The sequence below is a fragment of the Vipera ursinii genome (assembly GCF_947247035.1).
Source record: "Vipera ursinii genome assembly, chromosome: 9".
Taxonomy (NCBI): domain Eukaryota; kingdom Metazoa; phylum Chordata; class Lepidosauria; order Squamata; family Viperidae; genus Vipera; species Vipera ursinii.
In genome coordinates, this window is record NC_139523.1 from 10917463 (window position 1) to 10939716 (window position 22254).

Sequence of the window (22254 nt, forward strand, 5' to 3'; positions counted from 1 at the left end):
AAGTATAATTATATACTTCTGCACAGTAGCCTTTGAGCGATGGATTGACTGAGATGAATAAAAGTCATTGTTGATTACAGAAATGAATGAGAATCATGACATCAAAATCTGCCCCACTTGTTTGTGTTTCCAACCTCTTTTTCACTTCTTTCAAAACTGCCCTTCCATTATCCCAAAGTGCTTTTTCACAAGGCAATGGCTCTTTCTTGTTTTTCTTTGAAGACGTTAGCTTCTCATCCAAGAAGCTTCTTCAGCTAATGACAAGAAGCAAAATGTCTTCAAAGAGAAACAAGGAAGTCCAATTGCCTCGTGTAAAAACACCTTTGGGATAACTGTGACCTGGATGACTGAGAACCTCCATAGACATTTAGCTATGTCTTTCCATTGTGTATCCTAAAAACATATTTGGGATATTGAAACAAACCTATTTTGCAAATAGTATTAAAAGTGCTTTGTTCACAGAAAATATATTTCACTAATGTTGATTGGCTTTAGTAGTGTTAAACGCTGACTATACAGTAAAAAATTTATTTATCAAATGCAAAATTGTTCTCTGGGAGAATTATTCCACATTATTCCCCAGCCCACATTGGTACAATAACGTTCAAACCAGTTTCTCATATTTCCTGAAAAGACAACTAGATATTTAAATTAACTGAAGGTGCCAAAATTTTAAAGAGTTGTATCTACTGTAGAAGGAATGTCACGTTACCTGTGGCAGTAAAAAAAATCAGCTGCATTTTTTTTCTTCATCTGGTGCAAGAATTGTCATAGGATTTAAATTGGAACTAGGTGGGCAAAGTGAGAGACCAGGTTTCGTTATACAAATATAAGTTCCATAATGTCAGATTACAAGTACTTTATCAAATTATTATGGTCAACCAGATGTTTAGACTAGATTTGGCATTTTTATCCACTTATTGAGTCCTTCACAAAGACCTGGGATAGGCAGATGATGTTTGAATCAAGTTAATATTATTAAACTATTGATTGAAATTAGCAATTGCAGTGTGGTTTTTACCATTGTGTGCGTTGAGTGTGTATCAGTGTGTTAACCATGGCTGTATTGAAAGGGGAATTTAAGAAGATGCCATATGCAGACTTAAAGTGTACAGCATGGGAGCACAGCTCACCATTTTTTTAATATAATTTTTATATCTGAGAAACTTTTGTAATCAAGTTCCCAGACCACATAGTTGTATTTTATCATTACTATTTATAGTCTGACTAGAAGGACAAAATCTCGTTAAATGTTGCTACAGTTTGCTTACAGAGCCCAACAAAGGTTGATTACTTTGTCTTATTTCTACTGTTTATTGTTTACCTACATTGTGCTTTATTGCCTTCTAGCTTTTGCTTTTATAGCTTTACTGTTTTGTATTTTTGTATTTAAAAATGGACTCTGTTTCTCGTAACAGTGGAGACTTGGCAATAAAACAGCAGCCGTGCCAAGCTCTTAGGGAAGAGGCGCTTGAACCGGATGACTGAAAAGTGACTGAATATCTGTGTCTTTACTTCCTCTGTAGACAAGTGTGCTTCTGAGGATAATACTTTGATGTCTCCATTGTGATTTCCTTTTGTCATATTCCAGAGTATTACATTAATTTGCTTTGATAGTTCTGTCTTAATTAGTAAAGTCTGTCTTGGTTGTTTTTTTTTTCCCCCCTCAAGTATTGGATACCCTGTTGTGACTTTGGGCTTCGGCTTCAAAAGTTATGTCAGCTATAAAATGCGATTACGAAAGCAAAAGGAAGTGCAGAAAGAAAACGAATTTTACATGCAGCTCCTTCAGCAAGCATTGCCCCCTGAACAACAGATGCTACAAAGGCAAGAGAGAGAAGCAGAAGAAGGTACGCACTTCACACAGCCATTGTGTAGAAGTAAAGGCTTTGCAGATTTGAAACCCATCTTATGAATCCGTGGTACCTTCCCCTCTTCTCTTTAAGTCCAAGCCATGGCTTCTTGAATTAGGGTACCACAGCATGGTTTAATACAGTTTGAGGCTCTTTGTTTTTGTGTAGTCTGTAACTATAAGTTCAGAACTTCTTTGGTGACATTCTATTTGGCCTTCTTCACAAGAAACAGATGTTGAATCTTTTGCTCATGCCCCAGGACAAGTAAGGTTCTCTCTCTCCCCATCTCTCTCTCTCTCTCTCTGTCTCTCCCCATCTCTCTCTCTCTCTCTCTCTCTCTCTCTCTCTCTCTCTCTCTCTCTCTCTCTCTCTCTCTCCCCCTCCCTCCCCCTCCCCTCTCTCTGAAAAACATGTTCAAAAATGTTCTTTGGTATTAGAGAAACTAGAAAAAATTTGGCTGAGAATAACATCTTGCCTTATTGCTGTAACTTGCTCGCCCGAATACCAGGATTATATCTGTTCGGGCACAAATCTTGACTAACATTTTCTTGATGAAACTGTGTTTTTTTTTAATTTCAACATTATTATTTTTATTATTGTTATTTTATATTCATTTTTCACACAAGGCAGCAGCTGGACATTTCTTAAATTCGTATACACTTTCTCTCTATTTAGAACGAGGGTTAGGTGATTTTTTTCAAATTATTTTGAAGTTTGCAGAAATGGCCTGGTCAATGCAACACAGGAATCAGTCTCAGGAATTCATTGATTTAGAAACTATTAGGAATTTTAATTTTTTTATTTTTTTGCAATATAACTAAAGGAAAAATATTTTATTGGGTGTGGGGAAATAATAGAAATAATATGATGTGCTTGTAAGAGGAATATGAGAATAGATGCTACTTCTGCCTTAAATTTTAAATGCTGTCTTTTCCTTCCTTCCTTCTTTCCTTCCTTCTGGATGTTTCAGCAGCCAAAGGATTGTCTGAGATGGATTCCTCAATACTTTTGCAACACAACGGCGGCATTCCAGCTAATAAAAAATTATCTACAACATTACCAGAACTAGAATACAGAGAAAAGGGGAAAGAAAAAGACAAGGATGCCAAAAAACATAACCTTGGAATAAATAACAACATTTTGCAACCTGTAGACTCTAAAATACAGGAAATTGAATATATGGAGAACCATATCAACAGTAAACGATTAAATAACGATCTTGTGGGAAGTACAGAAAACCTCTTGAAAGAGGACTCATGCACTGCCTCATCCAAAAATTACAAAAATGCTAGTGGAGTTGTGAACTCCTCACCTCACAACCACAGTGCAACTAATGGAAGCATCCCTTCCTCATCTGCTAAGAATGAGAAAAAACAGAAGTGCACTAGCAAGAGCCCAAGCACACATAAAGACTTAATGGAAAATTGTATCCCCAATAACCAGCTAAGCAAACCAGATGCACTGGTAAGGTAAGTTTGATATGTTACTGATTTGTCTTCACCACAACACCCTTACCTGTTTACTGTTTGTTTCCTAGTAAGTTAAAGTGCCCTGTCTTGTTATGTTAGGAGAGGTGCATGCTACGTATTTAAATGTGTCCATAGTCAAGATTTGGTTTTGTTATTTACAACAATTTGTTTAATAACCATTCGAAGTTACAACATCACTGAGAAAAGTAACTTACGACTGTTTTTCACACTTATGACCGTTGTAGCATCCCTAAAGTTACATGATCAAAATTCAGACGCTTGGCAACTGGCTCCTATTTATGACCATTGCTGTGTCCCGGCAAGGTGTCTTGTGATCACCTTTTGCAACCTCCTGACAAGCAGTCAGTGGGGAAGCCAGATTCACTTAACAACTGTGTTATTAACTGCAATGATTCCCTTAATAAGTGTGGCAAGAAAGGTCATTAAATGGGGCAAAACACACATAATAACTGTCTTGCTTAGCAGTGGAAATCTTGGGCTCAATTTTGGTTGTAAGTCGAGGACTACCTGTATTCATGCAGTCTGGTAGTCAGATCAGTAGAACGTGATACAGGCTTTAGTTTGGCACATGATTGGTTATAGTTTATTTAGTGCAGAGTTTTTTGAGTAGGTGTTTTATTGCTAAGAATAAATAAGCAGATGATTACAGTTGTCAATCATAGTGGCCATGATGCTCAGGCTTATGCAGGAGAAGCTTTTGAGAGCCTCTACAAATTAATTGGCCTCTACTAAATAAGATGATATTTTGAAGTCTGGTAAACCACAGAAAAGAGAGGTAAAATAAAAGTGCATGTTTACAACTTGGTATGAAGAAAAATGATGAAAAGGTTCTCCACAAGGTTTTGGAACTGATCTGTTTGTGCGCATTCCATAAATAATTTCACAAATTGAGTTCTTCTTCCATCTTACCCTTCACTGATGGAGGTGAATATACTGTCATCTACCACTGATTGCAGGCAGTGTCTCTTTTGAGTAGTTCAACTCATGTAGATTTCATTTGTTTTTTGAAGCTTTGTAGAAGTTGTCATTGCTTTCTTCCAGCATAGTTGTTGGCATGTCTAGTGTAGCCTAGAGCTCTGGTGTCCACTGAGAAGAACAAGGTTCCCTCTCATTTCTCTAAACGAGGTGCAAATTACCTAAGTGCACTCAATTTGAATCCTCTCTGACCACCCATGTATGGTTTCATCACTACTGTTGGGTGCTGCATGTGTAAAAGCTGGTCCTCAACTTGATATCTTCCAGATGTGTTGAGAATATTAGTCCCAAAATTCCTGCCCTAAGATGAGAAATCTGAAGGTTGTAGTCTTGGCTTTGGAAAGCTTTGGCTTGAGATACAAACAACAGTTTTATTATTTTGATGTTACCAGCTAAAATGTAAATATGTTGCTTTAAAGCCATTATCTAAGATATTCTAGAATTATTTGCGCAGGCTCAGTATTTCTTTGATGGGGGAGACAGAGCGTGGAGCCAGGGATCATGATGTTCCTAGATTAAATTAATATTCTAAGCTTATTTTTACCTGATAGCCATTCTGGACATGAGACTAAAAGGGTAGGCCTTAGTAAAATATCCTTAGAAGAGGATGCTGGTGATTATAGCTTAAATGCTATTTAGTACAATTTATTATGTGTTCTGCATTATTTCTGTGAGTCAAACATCAAACCAATGGTGTAGCATTTCCAGAAGTATATAACCTAACTTATGCAGCTTCTTGAGAACTTGTTCTGTCCCTGGTGTGTTTTTCAATCTACTGTATGTGCTGATCACACACTTTGATTGGTGCTTGATGTTAGATGAGAGCTAGCAAATTAAGTCTGGACAAGACAAGCATTCATCCATGCAATTTATTTATTTTATTTTAATTCCATTTATATCCCGCCCTTCTCCGAAGACTCAGGGCGGCTTACAAGCTTAGCAGTAGCCTTCATTCTATGTATATGCCTGCTTATTAGGGCTTTCATACACCCCCCCAAGCGGCATTATTACAAAGTCAGCTTAATTGCCCCCAACAATCTGGGTCCTTATTTTACCTACCTCGGAAGGATGGAAGGCTGAGTCAACCTTGAGCCTGGTGGGACGCGAACCTGCACTAATTGCAGGCAGCTGGTGTTACTTAAGGAGGCATTAGCCCACTGCTCCACCAAGGCTCAGTAAATTATGGGATCCACATGAGCCTAGAAAACTGGAGATGATCTTATTTATTTTTTTCTTTTTTAAAAAACAAGTAACATAGTAACATAGTAAACTATAAAGACATCACGGGCTCAGGATTGAAAAAGTAAGAGGTGTTCTAAGTTACCCTGGCACAACTATATTTTCTACTGGGCTACAGATGAGAGACCCGTTTTCCGGGGGCTTTGATAGGAAGAGCTCACAATAGGAATAATTTTAGGTTGCCAGTTCAAGTGGTATTTCTATTCTTTTCCACTGTTAACATTTTTGCACAGCAGTGCAAAATAAATAATTACACTTTATGTGGGACTGTATTGGAAGCCTATTCAGTTTCTTGAATTGGATAGTAATGCTGGTCAGGGGAAGGAAAAGTTGTGTATTTGTATTCTGCATAACTCAGACTTAAATACAGAGGCCATGCTTTTTTCCCCCCTTCATGTAATCCTAACCAGAAGCTGGAACTTTATACTAAGAACCTCATCCAGACAGAGTTTTCAGCAATAGCTCCACAACATTGAAATTCCCTCTCAGGGAACTCTCTCTGAGTTCCATGCTTTTGATAAGGACAATAGCTAAGCCTTTTATTTTTAATCAGACTTTGTGATTTCTGAAATAGCTATGATGAGTTTTACTATTATCATTTAAAATCATAGTAGTATATACCAAGTCTCATTTTATCACGGAAGAAGAAAAGAATATAAATGATTTTAAATAAACATTTCCCCTTTCACTAGCAAATGGGATCTGTCATGTAAAAAAGCACAGTAATGTGGATTGTTCTTAGTCAGTTTTCCATTTAAACAGTCTTGTTTCCTGCTTGGATAATTTTTCTCTTTCTCATTTTATACCCTCCCTGCCCAGTTTTTAGTCACCATTCTATGGCCATGGGTCATACTTGGTCCTTACCATAATTAGGGGGGATTGTTCATGTTTGCTGTTTTTTTAAAAATTGGTATTCCTGAAATCTGCTGATGTCTTGCATATTATGGTGCTGAGAAACAAGAAAAAATCAATGGAGAAATCAGCACCATCATGTGCAAGATATTAATTAGGGGAATTCTAGGAATTGAAGTTTAACTCTAATCAGAAATAGAAGAAAAGATTATAATTACAAATCTGGGCAATAACCTATCAGAGTGGCTGTGTGAGTATGTGCATGTCAGATGGATGGTACTTGAAGTCAACCTTGTGATCACATAAGTATCAAAGTGGAGGCAGCCATGTTGTAAATGTTCATCATGTGAAATCTGAATGATAATTCATGCTATGCATGAATTGGGAGAGATCTTCAAGCCAAACTGTAGCATATTTCACCAAATCCTAAAGTAGCTACTCCCACGTCAGACCTGCATGCCCATTCTTCCCTCTAGCAGTGTTATTATTGGAATCAGTAATGTTATCCTCAGCATCAGAGAAATAGATTTATTGTCAGGCAAAAGCAGCCAGAACCATTCGTGAAGAGTCTCAAACTGAAGTTTTATTGCTGGTTATCTATGTTACAAGAATCTCGCCAGACTGACTGCATTCCCTTGGGAATGGTCAGATAAGGCTTCAGGGATTCTTTGCCACTTCCTGCAGTGCAAGGACTCTAAACTCGACTCCCTCTTAATACCGCCCTCCAGTCTAGCTGGAGGTTCCATCATATTTATTCAGTCTTTGAAATCTATCAGCAGTCCTTCACTCAACTCTAATAAAACATTTACACTAAACAAACATGGACATTTAGAACATAAGATTGAGCCACAGAACAGAAAAGATTTCAGAAATGGGTGACCTTGCAGCAGTTTTGCCTAACAGGTGAGCTCCATTAAGCTATGCTGGCATGAATTCTAGCAATTGGAGCTTTTGCATAATTGGAAAGTACTCATTTTTCAGAGGGTGCCCCAGTCAATTTTTGCTAAACAAAATTCTCTGATTGGTATACAGCAGAGGTGTCAAACTCAATTTCATTGAGGGCCTCATCAGCATTGCAGTTGCCCTCAAGGGGCCGGGTGGGTATGGCCAGGGTGGGCGTGGCCTACTGGGTGGGCGTGGCTAGACTGTGTATCGCCTACTGGGTGGGCATGGCCAGCTCTACATCATTCGCATCAAGGCTGTCTATGGGGGCCTGGGCAGGAGTGGGACAGATCTGAGGGTCTCTGGCAGAAGGAGGGTCTCTGGGCCAGGGACAAGGCAGTGGGGGCCGTTCCCTCACTGTTTTCAGGGTGGCTTCGTGGGCCACATGAAACCACTTCGCGGGCCGCATCCGGCCCCCGGGCCTTGTGTTTGCCATGTCTGGTATACAGGTACCCCTCAACTTACAATAGTTAATTTAGTGATTGTTCCAAGTTACAACAGCACTATAAAAAGGCTTAGGACCATTTTTCACGCTTATGACTGTTGCAGCATCCCCATGGTCACGCGATCGAAATTCAGACACTTGGCAACTGATTCATATTTATGACAGTTGCAGTGTCCTGGGATCATGTGATCACCTTTTGTGGCCTTATAAAAAGCAAAGTCGATGAGGAAGCCAGATTCATTTAACAACCATGTTACCAACTTAAGAGTTGCAGTGATTCACTTAACAAGAAAAGTCATACAAAACTCACTTAACAAATGTCTTACGTAGCAGCAGAAATTTTGGGATCAATTGTGGTCATAAGTTAAGGACTACCTATGTCTTCTAAGCAGCTTTTCATTTTATTATAAAGCTATCAGTAGATAAGCTCATAAACTCTCTTCCCCATTTTTCCCCAACTTACATGTCTCTTCATTCTTCTTTTAGGAAGGTCTTCTAGATAAAGCATGAATTCTCAAACGTTTTATTGTCAGCAGTGATTAATACTACCACTTTTTAGATGTGCTAATTTTGTGTGACCCATATCTAGGCTTATGATATATTATTACAATTTTACACACCTTGGTGATTTTAGTTAGTGCAAAGTGAAATGAAACAAGTTAACTGTCTTGTAACATTTTTAAAAATAATACATTTGTATTGTGTAATTTGTTGTGTATCACTCCCCTCCTTATAATGTACATAAGAAATAATCCTGGGAATGGTTTACAGCAGGAGTGGGCAATTATGGCTTCTTTATGACCTGTGGACTTCAACTCCCAGAATTCCATGCTGGTTCAGGATTTCTGGAAGTTGAAGTCCACAGGTCTTAAAGGGGCATGGTTGCCCACCCTGGCATATAGCATAGGTACACACAACTTCTGAGAAAGCGAAGAGACTAGTAAAAGAAATAAGAAACCTCTAGTGAGTAATAGTGAGTAATAAATACTAAAAACCTACCATTATAGAGTTCTTGTTGCTCTCTGAGCCTGGTTATTTGCTTGCAGATGTTTCATTACCTGACTAGGTAATGAATCTCTTCTATTAAATTTTTAATTCAATTCTCTTTCCTTATTCTATTCAATTAGGTTCTCTTTAATTCAGTTCTCTAACCTTTTTAATTGAAATTTACTGCTGATAGTTTTTTATACGACCTTTACAAAAAACAGTGTGCAAAATATAAAAATATATGAAAGCAACATGTTGGCATATTAAACCAGTTATGGCAATATAAAAATATGTATTTTAATTCCTTTCTGGGGGAAAATAAATTCCAGATCTCTCTCAGTCTTGAAAGGAGATCAGGAGCTACATACATATGTCCATCAGGAGCTCACATCAACATTTTGCCACTATTTTTGTGGATTTTTTAAAAACAAGATTGTAATCTAGTTGTATTGACCAGCATGGATAATTGCCAATTCATGGAGTTTCTGTAAATTAATAAAGAACAGTAATGAGTAGTGTTCCAAAAAAGTTGTCCAGTCAAGCAGTTTTGGCAAGTAGCATACAATTTGGTGAGCATAAATGACTTTTCATCTCAAAAATGACAAGGGATAATTTCGTGCAAGTGTTACATTATATTTTTATATGATTGGGAGTTCCTTTGTGAATGAAAGTCAGATATGGGGAGAGTTTTCATCTTCAGCATACTATGGTGATAGTTATTATACTTGTGTTTTTTTGTGTGTGTGTGTACTGTATGCTGCTTAGAATCCAATACAGGATTCTCAAAGCAATTCACACGTTTCAGTGAAGTAATACAAGTCATTAGTGTATCCTAAATAAGTGTCATTCAAAACATTTAGTCACCAATGAGGGGAGACTAACCTTAGATGTCCTTCCCCTGCACCATCTCACTATGAGTTTATGTAGGCAATCATGAGACATAACAGCTGGACTTAAAGCAGCTGGTTTATTAAGAAAGCCATAATTGCTTATATTCACACAATACCAATCCTTTAAATTATAATTTACCAATCACAGTGGCTGGCTTCATGTTAAACTCCAAGACATAACCAAATATTGCTACAATGAATAAGTCCAACTTAAATTGAGCCTTTCATGATTTACAAGCTGTGAAATTTGTACTCACTGGAGATCTGTTAAGCATGTTTTTCCTTCCTTTGGTGGCTGGTCAGCATATTTTTCCCATCAACACAACTTTCCCTTAGTATTTTTGTTTGTTTTTGTTTTGTTTTGACATTAATCTGGCATATTTTCAAACAGGAATTTGTAGAAGGGAATTATTGAAGGATGCTTAACCTCACCCATTAATTATACCTGACAAAAGTCTATCCTGTATCTGATTTCATAACAAAATAGGTTTCTCCATTTGCAAGGAAGAGTCTGTTGACTCTTCTTTGTTCCTGCAAGTAGACTATCAGCTTCCACCACATATATTTGTGGCTGTTGTACTAATAGTAAAAATTGTGGTTCCAGTTGCATATCCTGTCTCCATTTACTTCTGTCTGCATTAGCTATGACTTCACTGTGGTGTCAAAACAGTATGTGCTTTTAATCTGGGAGACTCTACAAAAGATTATATCTATGGAGAGTCTCAGTCATCTAGGTCATGGTTGTCCCATAGATACTTTTTCAAGAGGCAACTGGATTTTCTTGTTTTTCTTTGAAGACGGTTTGTTTCTCATCCAAGAAGCTTCAGCTTTTCTTCAGCTGAAGAAGTTTCTTGGATGAGAAGTGAAACATCTTCAATGAAAAACAAGAAAGTCCCAGTTGCCTCTTGAAAAAGCATCTTTGGAATTAAGTTTATGCTTTCTATGTACATAGAACATGAGACAAAGAAAAAAGCATGTTTTAGTAACGTGCTTAACAATGAGGCACTAAGAATTGTAAGGACATTTGTCAGTGCATCTGGGTTGCCAAATTTCATTCATCACACATCCCTTTTAGATTCAGGATTTTAAGGCCAGAGGTAGTTCCTTTCCAGAAACACCAAATTAACTTTTCAGCAACAGTTGAAGTTCAGGAGGTTCAAAGCTTTTCTCCTATCTGTGAACCCCAAATTTATAAAAGAGTTAGAATTAGGATTCCTATCCACTACAGCAGGAATATTACATACAGATAGTGTGAGCAATGGTGCCCACAAAGAGGGAGCTAGTATTGATTTTATTTGATTTTATTAAATTTATATGTATGATGGACTACAGTGAAGTGGCAGTTTCCCAGGAAAGAGGGAGTACATTCCAGAAAGGGGAGGGGGGAGGGACAAGAGACAGCACAGCCCACAGCTGGATTGGAGATAGGAAGAGAGTCATGATAGCCACTCCCTAGAGCAGGGGTCTTCAACCTTGACAACTTTAAGACTTGTGGACCTCAGCTCCCAGAATTCTGGGAGCTGAAGTCCACAAGTCTTAAAGTTGGCAAGGTTGAAGACCCTTGCCTAGAGTATATCTGTTAGAATGAGAGTGGTAAGGGTTAATCTGGAAAGATGGACATTTGGCTAAGCCCACAAACAACCAAAAGCAAATCATCCAGAGTTCAGTTCTTTATTTGCTTACAGGCAGTAGACAGAATCTTGCCAGATTAAACTCTTACTACTGTATGTAACCAGCAAATTTAATTTTCTCCCCATTTAATTGTTATCCGGAACAATATGCCTTATGAATATTTCATTATTATTGTAAAATGGGTGATGAACAATGGAATAACATGAATTATGAAAATTATAGGTAGCTATCTCTTTGTGCACCTTATTTTAGTTATGGATATGTGCGTACATTCTGCTCAAATAACGAAAGCAGATCAAAGCCCTTAAAAGACAAAAAGCCAACCAATGACACCATTTCACAACACTAAAACAAAAGAAAAAAATTCAGTTGAGTCTCATAGGCTTTCTAATATAAAATAGATTTCATTTGATACCTACAAAGTGGTAAATAGGGCAAAACAATTTTCTCCAGAAAGCATCTTCAATAATTTCCATCATTAAAAAGATAACAATAGAAGTCTTACTTGCTCCTTATTTTGGCCTTTTGGAGAGAAGGGAAACGGTTTCTTTGGATTCACACAGTTTCAGCAGAAGTTGTCAACTTATTCTCAAAAAGACTCTCAAAGTTAAACTGTCGAAATTTAACTTTTTAAAGAAGAAAATTGAAGCTCTTGTCACCATTATAGTTGACACTCCTATGGACTTGTAGCATAGATGCAGCCCTGACAATTGATGCACTGACTGTGCTGAAGTTGTCCAAATCATTTGTGCATCTCAGTGGCAAAAGGGAGACCAGAATTACAATCACAAATCATAGTTAGCTGTCCTCAGGGCCAAGCAGTATCAGAGGACCTCTGTATTTTAAAAGCTTGTATAGGTAATCTTCAACTTAGGAACATTCATTTAACAATGGTTCAAATTAACGACAGCACTGAAAAAAGTAACTTACAACCCATCCTTGAAGTTACGACTGCCGCACCACCCCCACAGTTACATGATCAAAATGTGAGTGCTTAGCAATGGGCTCTCATCTACCACTGTTGCAGCATCCTGCAGCCATGTGAATGCAATTTGCGACTTCTTCAGCTGGCTTCCAACAAGCAGGAAGGGAATATTCAATAAGGGAAGGCATGATTTGTTTAACAACAGCATGATTCACTTAGCAAACACATGATTTGATTAATGACCATGGTTAAAATGATTGTGAAATTGGGTCCAGTTAAATAATGATTTGCTTAACAATTGCATTGCTTAGCAACCAAAATTCCGATCCCAATTGTCATAAGTCAAAGACTATTATATTCCAAACCCTATAGTAAATGATGGTGGGACTACACCTGAGTCATATTCTCAGGGATGAAATCAACAGGGCTTCCTGTGTATTAAAACTCAGTTTTAATTAGATTGCTGTTTATATAATTTTATTTATATTTTCATCATATTTATATGGTTGCCTATCTCACAGTCGATTGACTCTGCGTGGCACACAACAAAGTTCAAAACAAAATGTCCAAATTAATATTAGTTATTAATATTTAAAACTTCTTAAATTATAAAAAGGCACAAAACTAAAACAGAATTAGATAAGATTAAGTAAAGAGCAGGTGTTAATTACAACGGAGCTATCTGAATAGTTCACCAGTCCCCAGGCATCGTGGTGCAAGGAGGTCTTGGAGGAAGTTAGAATCATCCAAAAAGTTAAAAGGGATGAAGCTGCCCTGACCTTAGGGGAGGGGTAGGCAACCTCGGCTCTTTTATGACTCATGGACTTCAACTCCCAGAATTCCTGAGTCAGCATAGCTGACTCATAAAAGAGCCGAGGTTGCCTACCCCTGCCTTAGGGGAAGGATGTTCCATATACTGAAGGCACAGCAGAAAAGGCCTGCTTAAGAACTACCATATGGAGTTCCCTAGTAGGTAATGGGACCCATAGTATGCCCTCTGTGGTGGATATGGTGGGATGGGTAGATGTAATCAAGGAGAGGCAGTCCCTCAAATAACCCAATCCTGTACCATATAGGTACCAGGTCAAATTAGCAAATTGAATTAGATCTGGAAACAGGTTGATGATCATTGCAGCTTCCAGAACAGAGATCCAATATGTGTTATTCTGGAAACACATGTAATTGTTCAGACCAGCTGATGGTTTCAGATACTCTTCAAAAGGCAGCCCCACGTAGATTCTATTACAGCAGTCCAACCAAGAAATGATTACAGCAGTCCAACCAGGAAATGATTACGAGTGACTGTGAGTACAGTTCCTCAGTCCAGGAGCGTTTAATTTTATATACTGTTTTCATGTTTTTAATATTTCATTTGTACACCACCCAGAGTCCCTCTGTGGGGGAGATGGGTGGTTTTAAAATGTGATAAATGAAACAGGCACAACTGACGCACCATGCAAAGTTGAGCAAAGCCTCTCCTAGTAGGAATCAAGAGTCTAGGAGACTCCATCCCCAGATTGTGCATGGGGTCTGTTTGGGGAAGTGCAACCTCATCCAACATTAAAGACGGTATTGTCCTAGCATCAAACCCGTGCTTTCGCATGTTGCCTGCATCCCACGGATGGGGCTTTGCTTGTTTGTGTGGCCTGGTTCCTGGCATGCCGCAGCCCAGTGCCAGTCCACGGACCAGGAGTTGGGGACCCCTGCCCTAGATAATCCCAAAGTATGATCGAAACCATTTCCATCCCACACCCAGGTCTAAATTCTGACTGAGAAGGATCTAGAGATAATCTGCTTCATCTAGCTCTCTGATGCTGTTGTGCAACCACCTTGTCAATTACGTTTCCCCAAAAGAGAAGAAATGATACAGGATGAAAATTGTCCAGGACAGTGAGCTCCAGCAATGGCTTCTTGAGGAGAAGAAAAACAAAAGCCTCCTTAAGAGGTAATGAAACAATCTCTCTCATACACACACTCAAAAGAATAATTTACCTCTACCAGAACGCACATGATACCTGCCTTCCAGACTGCCTTAACCAGCCAGGAGGAGTACAGCTCTAAAGAGTCGGTGGCTGAGCTCATAGTCCTAAGTACCCTGTCCATTTTATCAGGCCCAACAGGTTCAGACTGTTCCCAGATAACTGGGCAAGAATCCTCCCCAGGCATCCCCTCTGGACCTGCGATAAAGCTAGTATCCAACTGTGAGTGAATTTGAGCAACTTTGTATGACAGATGCTGAGGTAAATCTTCCACACACTCCTGTAGGGGATTTTATGAGCCCCTCACCTCAAGAGGACATGCGTCATCCAAAACGGCCACAGAACGGCTATCCACGAACACAATAGGGGCAGAGAAATACAGATGCTTCATTGCCCTTATTGTCCCCTTTGATTACTATTAAACCCAAATTCTCCTGTTTGGACATTTAGTAGTCCTCGCTTAACAAGCGGTCGCTTAGCAATCAAATTCAAGTTTGGAAAGTACAGGATACATGGATGTGAACCTGATCCAACAAAGTAGTTCTTGGATGTAATGAGATATTTAAGGAATATATACGCTAGAATATTGTTCAAGAGAGAGTTGCTATATCAGGAAAAATCTATTGTTCCATGGAGGGTAGACTAGTTTAAAGATTCTTGTAGACGATAGATTTGTTTGTTTATTCATTAAATTTATATGCCATCCATCTCATTCTGCAAAGTGACTTAAATTAATAATCTGGAGATGAATACACACACACACACACACACACACACACACACACACACTTTGGTAGGTTATGGATAGCTATTTCATTCAATGCTATATTATGAAGGTGGTTTCCTTCAGATTAGTTTAATTTATTTTAGGACACATTGCCTAGTGTGCATTTTGTGTTTTTCATACTTTAATACTGCATAAATCTATGGTACCAAGTTCTCACTTACTTGCAGGCAACTTGTGACTGTAGACTGCAAAAGTCCTCTATGTTGAACTTTATCCTTGCTGTTGCCACTCCTATTGTTGTTGTTGTTGTTAATACTGGGTGAAAGTAGTGAGGAGGCTTCTATGTGTTTCCTGGCCTTCTGGAAATCTGAATTATAGTTCCTAACTAAACCTCATATCTCAAAATTGCTGTCCTAACTATTAGATGAAATTCCTTCCATTATATTAACAATATGAACAAGAAGTATTCTGGTATTGCCTTCAAAAGCTATGGGTGCTCCATCACTGGAAGTTTTCAAGAAGAGATCGGACAGCCATTTGTCTGTATAGAGTATAAACTCTGTATAGAGTTTCCTGCTTGAGCAGGGGGGTTGGACTAGAAGATCTCCGAGGTCCCTTCCAGCTCTTTTGTTCTGTTAAAAGAAGCCCTGTTGATCTTGTGCCATAAGAGGCAAGGTTGGTATGAATGTAAGAAATGAACTTGCAAGCTTGGAATTCCCTACCAAGTCTGGCTAGGCTGCTGTTCTTTTGAAACAGGCATTTGGAATTTAAGTTACTTTGTTGGCTATTAATTTTTTGGTTTGCTTTTCATTTTATTAATACAATTTCAATTGTGTTTTAACTGCATTTAATGAAATTGATTTTTTTCATTCTTCTGTATCTTTATTGTTACTTTGAACTTTTTGGTAGAAAAAGATTGATATGCTGCTATTATGTTCATTTGGAAGACTCTAATGTTTTTAAATGCACAGCTTTTTAATATGAAACAAGCTTTGTTATCTCTAAATGTGATCATGATGGTGTCTAGTCAGGAGAGATTAAAATTAACTCTCTTAAACTGCAATTCATTTATTTCTTGTAGAGGGTTGCTGTAAGCATGCATGAGAATGTGGGAGGGAAGGAGAAAAATATACATTGTATTTTAGCTCTAAAAGAAATGTCATTATTTACTAGACAAATCCGCCTGAGTCAGAGTATAATGGGATGCATATAGCTAGCAGCTGGTTGATTGCCCTAATATTTCTTTTAAAAGTGATTTGAGTACATTTTATCTCTTCCACACTACCAAGAATGGTGAATGTTTTGGATGAGGTTTTATATCTGGGATCGCCTTTATAGATAATGATGCTATTGGGAAGAGAATTTGAGTCTGTGTGATTAATGCACTTGTGTGTATTAATGCTTTTGGAACAATAAGTGTGTGTGCCATTGTAACAGGTGGTTGGTGTTGACAATATTGAAACTGGAGACCCTACTTTAAAGATCATGTGTACCCAGTCAAATTCTAACCATTCTCTGGATTAGGAGTCCAGTTTTGTGGGAGAAATGTAATGTGCATTAATCTTCACTGAATTTACCATGCTACTGAAGAAAAGCTGAGCATCTTTTGGTGTAATAATGGTGTTTATGATGAAGCTGATTAAAGCCTTTCAGAAGTTGCTGATTTTGCCCTGCAGGAAAATGAAAGTTGAAACTGAGAAAACAAAATTACAGTGGGAACACGGATCATAAGAAACATGAACAAGGAAAGCTCAACCACACGTCGACATCTTAGGCACCAGAAAATTGAAAGGGACTGACATAGCATACTTTCAATCAAAAGATCATACGGTTAATTGTTGAGGAACAATAGAATAGAAAATAGAAAAAGAATGGCATTTCATTCCTAGTCAGGAGGTACAGAGCAAACATGTTACATGGGTCCAGTGCAAATAATATGAATTAAACTTCCTAAATCTTCCTTTAATAAGGCACTATGCCTGAACTGCGATGCAGAATGAGAGCAGGTTAACAAGCTTAATTGTCAAGTTCAGTCTAATATCAGTCGAACATACAAGCAAGACTCCATAAGAAGTCTAGACGTATTGATATAGGCTATAAATAAATAAAAAATGGAAGCTTGATAGTGCTTTACATCCCCTTCTGTTACATCCCTATGGATCAGGGAGGAGCCTGCCTTGCTTGCTTTCAAATATGATATTTTATTCCAAGATTAAGGAATATTTCATTCCTCTTTGCCTATATAAAAGTTCTTGCCATTTCCCTCAAGGTCATCTCCCTGACACTCAGACCTACTGAAATTACTACATTTTGGACATGCGCAAAAATCCAGCCCTTGGTCCTTAGGGCTGGGAAAGGTGGAAGGAAAGAGAAGAGGGCAACCAGCACTGTGTTGAAGTGGCTGTGGGTGTACCACCAAGAAATCTAAAAAGCCAGGCTATCCTAGAGAAGTTCCATCTGTTTGATCATTAGGAAGACACCAACTTGATGACACATAATCATCAGTCATCATGTGTCTCCCTTAATATGAAGCTTGTAGTCAGACTAATTTCCAATTCAGCTTCAGAAGCTCTCTGCTACGTAGCACTACTTGAATACCCCAAAGTGAACAATCTACGTTCAGACCCCGATGCAAGGTGGTCCGTGTTTTTAGAACCGTGTTAAGCTTTTTAGAACATACTTTACACATGATGTCTCTCATGCTTCAACATGTTGAAAATCCACGCTACCGGTTATGGGACGTTATGATCTATTTTGTTACTCAGATTACAATCTACTACTTAACATACTTCATTTGTGATAGGAGCATGGTTTTGAACCATTGCAATATAACCTATATATGAAACCATGCATACCAGTGGCTATCAATAAAAAAATTTAAGTCAAAGGTTCAAAAAGAAAAAGAGAAGCAAAATGGTAGAAAGTCAGGCCTATCCTTAGTAATGTTTTTGTGTTTTACTTTTTAAGGAAAATTCTGTTACAAAAGTCTGAACAGCCAAAAAATGATAAAATCTCAGCTCTTATTAGTAAATATTCTAAAAGGCACTTCTGCTTCTCTATGCTAGGTTGGAACAAGATATCAAGAAGTTAAAGGCTGATTTACAGGCCAGCAGGCAAATTGAACAAGAGCTGCGTAGTCAGATCAGTTCTCTGACTAGCACAGAGCGGGGGATCCGATCGGAAATTGGGCAGCTTCGACAAGAAAATGAGCTGCTTCAGAATAAGTAAGTTTATCCATCTATCTCTAAGAGTTTTTTTATGATGCTGCTTGTTTGCTCTTACACTTTCGTTCTGGGGGAGGGACAAAAATATTTTTAAGAATTTGGATCTTGACAAAATTAAGTGGCTTTAGGTTCCATCCATTTTGGTCAGACGACAGAGAATGAGGTGGCTGGATGGAGTCACTGAAGCAGTAGGCGTGAGCTTAAATGGACTCCAGAAGATGGTAGAGGACAGGAAGGCCTGGAGGAACGTTGTCCATGGGGTCGCGATGGGTCGGACACAACTTCGCAACTAACAATAACAATATTTTGGTCAGAAAAATTAAAGCTGTCTCTCACTTAGTGTTTCACTGGCTGCCCCCATGGTCCTCAAGTGGGAAGCTCTTGCATCAGCTTTAAAAGTCTTAATGGCTGAAATGTCTGTATTGAAGGACTATGAGCTAAATATTTGGGAGTTCTTTCAGAGATAAGAGTGCTATATTAATTAGGAACTGATTCTCAGTGAACTGAATAAATACACCATGAGCATATGAAAAGTGAGCCTGATTCATTTTCAGAATGATATTTAATTCAGACAGAAAATTAAAGTTTGGTTAACAGAAACAATCATCAAAATTTAGTTCTGCTACATTACGGATTTTATTTTGAGAGGCAAACATAGCCTCCCTCTTGAAATTCTCTGCTAAACTGCTTAGAATAAACAAACCTAATCTGAATCAGAACAGTGAATGTTTGGATACTCATTCACTCATTTTTGCATCTTTTGTTGGGTCCATTTGTACCTTGAGCCCCCATTTTCCTTTACAGATCTCTAGCTGTCTAGCAAATGGACTTGAATGAGAGAGAAGTATATCCATCTGTATCCCTCTGCTCATGTAGGAGAAGGAGTCGCACAACCTGGGATCAGGGTCAAAAGTGGGATCAGCCTAGAATTCTGTTGACCGTAACTTCACAGAGGTGCTAATCATTAGTGGAGAAGATTCCTGTGCATAGGACTGATTAACAATAAATCAGTTTAAATGGATCTTCACAGAGTGAACTTAATCTTTCATGCCTGACATTAATCTTCTCAACTAACAGTTAACACCTGCTTGGAGTTAGAGATTCAAGGAAGGTTGGGCTTGGTTTGCTTGTGGTTATGTAGGGATTCTAGTCTAATCCCTTTTAACTCTGCTCCCAGGTTCTGCCACAATCCCCATTTCTAAGCATTCCTAGTGCAGCCCTCACTGAAAGGGAATACGGTACCAAAAAAGGAATTAGTTATATTCTCAGCAAGCCCATTGCAAGCTTGATACCATCAAATCAAATAATTCAGGTCAATTAAAATGTATTCTTAGCTTATCACATATTTCAAAATCTCCATAAAAGACTTATAGGATAGATAGTTGATTCGTGAATACTGAATTAATTATATTGACATATATGTGTGATTATCTCCTTCTCTTAGGCTAAGGCCGTAGTTATTTTCATTGGTCCTCAGTTCAGTAAATAGATAATATAAGAGTATTATAGTGAGAAAGGACTTTTAAGCCGTTTGTGCTTTTCCCTCTTCAGTGCAGAAGTCTGAACCAAAGTTTGCCTGACAGCTTGATAAGTGGCTGTCCAGCCACTGCTTGAATATGTCCATACTTTCTAAATCATGGATGTCACTGTTGACTTGCTTTTAACTGTTAGGCCACGGGTGTCAAACCTGCCGCGTCACATGATGTGTCACGACATATCGTGACTTTTTTTTGCATTGCCGGGGCTGGGGTGGGCGCGGCCTCAGCATGATGCAACCGGCCCATGGGCTGGCAGTTTGACACCCCTGTGTTAGGCAGTTCTTTCAAATCCACTCCTGAAAAATGCATTGTGAATTTTGGGTCTGAATGTGTTCAGAGTTGAGGAAATGTTTGCACAGCAGGAGCATCACATTCCTATCCATCATGTAAAATCTCTCTTTTAGAAAAAAATCTCTGGAAAAGGAATGCAGGTCAGGATTAGAACCCTAGTAGTTTCAATCTCAGTCAGTTGAAAGTATCTGAGATTCTGACTGCTTTGCCCAAAAGACAACATTGTAAGTGGTTAGTAATTCAAGATAGACATAGGGAACGGAGACCTATTACAAAGCACCCTTATACAGTGCTGGTTGGGTGGATGAGTGGTTTTCTTCCCATTTTACAGACAAACTTTCTCCCTTTTTTCCAGACTACATAATGCTGTACAAATGAAACAAAAAGATAAGCAGACCATTGGCCAATTGGAGAAAAAGCTAAAAGCAGAGCAAGAAGCACGGACCTTTGTAGAAAAGCAGATGATGGAAGAAAAAAAAAGGAAGAAGTTGGAAGAAGCAACAGCTGCTCGGGCTGTTGCGTTTGCCGCTGCTACCAGGTACTTGCTCACTGCTGCTGCTTTTTTTTCCTAGATCTGTGTTGTTCAAACCTGGTAAGACCTGTGAACTTCAACTCCCAGAATTTTCTACCCAGCTGGCTGGGGAATTCTGGGAATTAGTCCATGCTTCTTAAAGTTGCCAAGATTGGGAATCCCTACTCTAGACCCAAAGATTTGGAAGGAAAGAATAGTGAAAAAAGAGTTGTTAATTTGTCAAAAAATGCTGGAATTGTAATGGTGAGATACACTGCCATCTTTCTCCAATTAATATTTTGAGTATTCAAGGCATGCCTTTCATGGTCAAATTAGCCAGTTATATATGAGTTCAGGAAAAACACCTAAATAGTTGAAAAATTGATGACTGTGTTTCTGAATTGCAAATTTCCTTGATCATATTTGTCTTTATTCACCATTTATAATAATTTGATAACCTTTTTCAAAGGAAGCAGTCAATTACAAGATATAGGAGCGAGGTTTTGTGCTGTTTCATGCAATTCATTTGTATTTGATATATGATGTGTATAAATGTTTATGGCATAATATAAAAATGATACTCCAAGAAAATAACATTCTGGCTTATAGCATTTCAGGCTGTATGTTGGGTTCATATTTGGGAGGGTCTCAACTGCAAGACAATAAAACTACTTTGTAGGAATAAAATAGTACAGGTGATCTCTATCTATGATCATAATTGTGCCTGGCAAGTATGTTTGTAAGTCGTGACAGTTGTAAAACATGTCACCAAGTGACCGGATCTGTCTTAAAGACTATTATGGCAGTCATATAGCTCCCATCCTTAAGCGAACCCATTATTCTCTACTGGCTGGTTTTGCCAGAAACCAGAAGTAAACACCAGTTTCTGCCATAAACATCATAAATCAATCATATGACTGGGGGATTTGGCAGTGCCAAGTGCCCAAACTGCAGTCCTTCGGGAGAAGGGCGGTATATAAATCAAATAAATAAATAGGGAGGGGTGATGTCAGAACTTTGAAACTGGGCCATAAGTCTTGGGAGAGGTTCATCAGAACTTCAGACGGTTGATAGGTGACTGGTCATAAGTTGAGGATTACCTGTGTAAAGCTCAGCTGATGTGACCTTTTTGACAAGTTAGTCCTTTGTGTGAGCATGTTATTCTCATCCAAACATGCAAAGTCTTTCCCCTGTAGCAGTGGTGGCAAACCTATGGCACGTGTGCCAGAGGTGGCACTCAGAGCCCTCTCTGTTGGTACGCACGCCACTGGAGCAGGAGCCCCACCCAGCACAAAGGAGGCGAAGCGGCCGACTAGCCAGCTCGAGTAGAGGTGGTAGAGAAGAGGTCACCAACCATTGTCAGTTGGTGGACTGGAAGAAAAGGGAGGGGAAGCATTTTACATGCATGCATGCGCGCACGGGGCCACAAGCACGCACGTGCTGATAATTGGGCGGGGCTAGTGCTTTTGTGATACTAGCCCTGCCCTGTTGTTGCGTGGTGCAGCACCTTGTATCTGCACGCCGCGGCGGCCATGTTTGCGCCTTGCAGCGTGGTGGCCCATTTTTGCGCCCCTGGGTTTTGCGTGCCAGAGGCGGCACTCAGAGGCACCTCCCTGCCCCACTGAGGGCACCAGAATGCTGAGGCAGCCTTGGCACTTGGTAATAAATAAGTGAGTTTTGGGTTGCAGTTTGGGCACTCGGTCTCTAAAAGGTTTGCCATCACTGCCCTACAGAGTCTGAAGTTTAACAGTCCC

General features: G+C 38.9%; 1 protein-coding gene across 4 annotated transcripts in view; it reads left to right on the forward strand.

The window, feature by feature from the left end:
• MACO1 (macoilin 1) overlaps positions 1-22254 on the forward strand; it is a 64304-nt gene that overhangs the window by 32181 nt on the left and 9869 nt on the right. For 3 of the 4 annotated variants that reach the window (XR_014493317.1, XM_083369755.1, XM_083369754.1), the window contains exons 5-8: positions 1672-1850; positions 2824-3322; positions 18002-18160; positions 20345-20527. Coding sequence is in view for 3 of the 4 variants with exons in the window: in XM_083369755.1 (XP_083225881.1) it covers positions 1672-1850; positions 2824-3322; positions 18002-18160; positions 20345-20527 (1020 nt within the window). In the remaining variant the exon portion in view is untranslated. The remainder of the gene's footprint in view (positions 1-1671; positions 1851-2823; positions 3323-18001; positions 18161-20344; positions 20528-22254) is intronic. The other variant, XM_083369756.1, reaches the window with a different exon arrangement.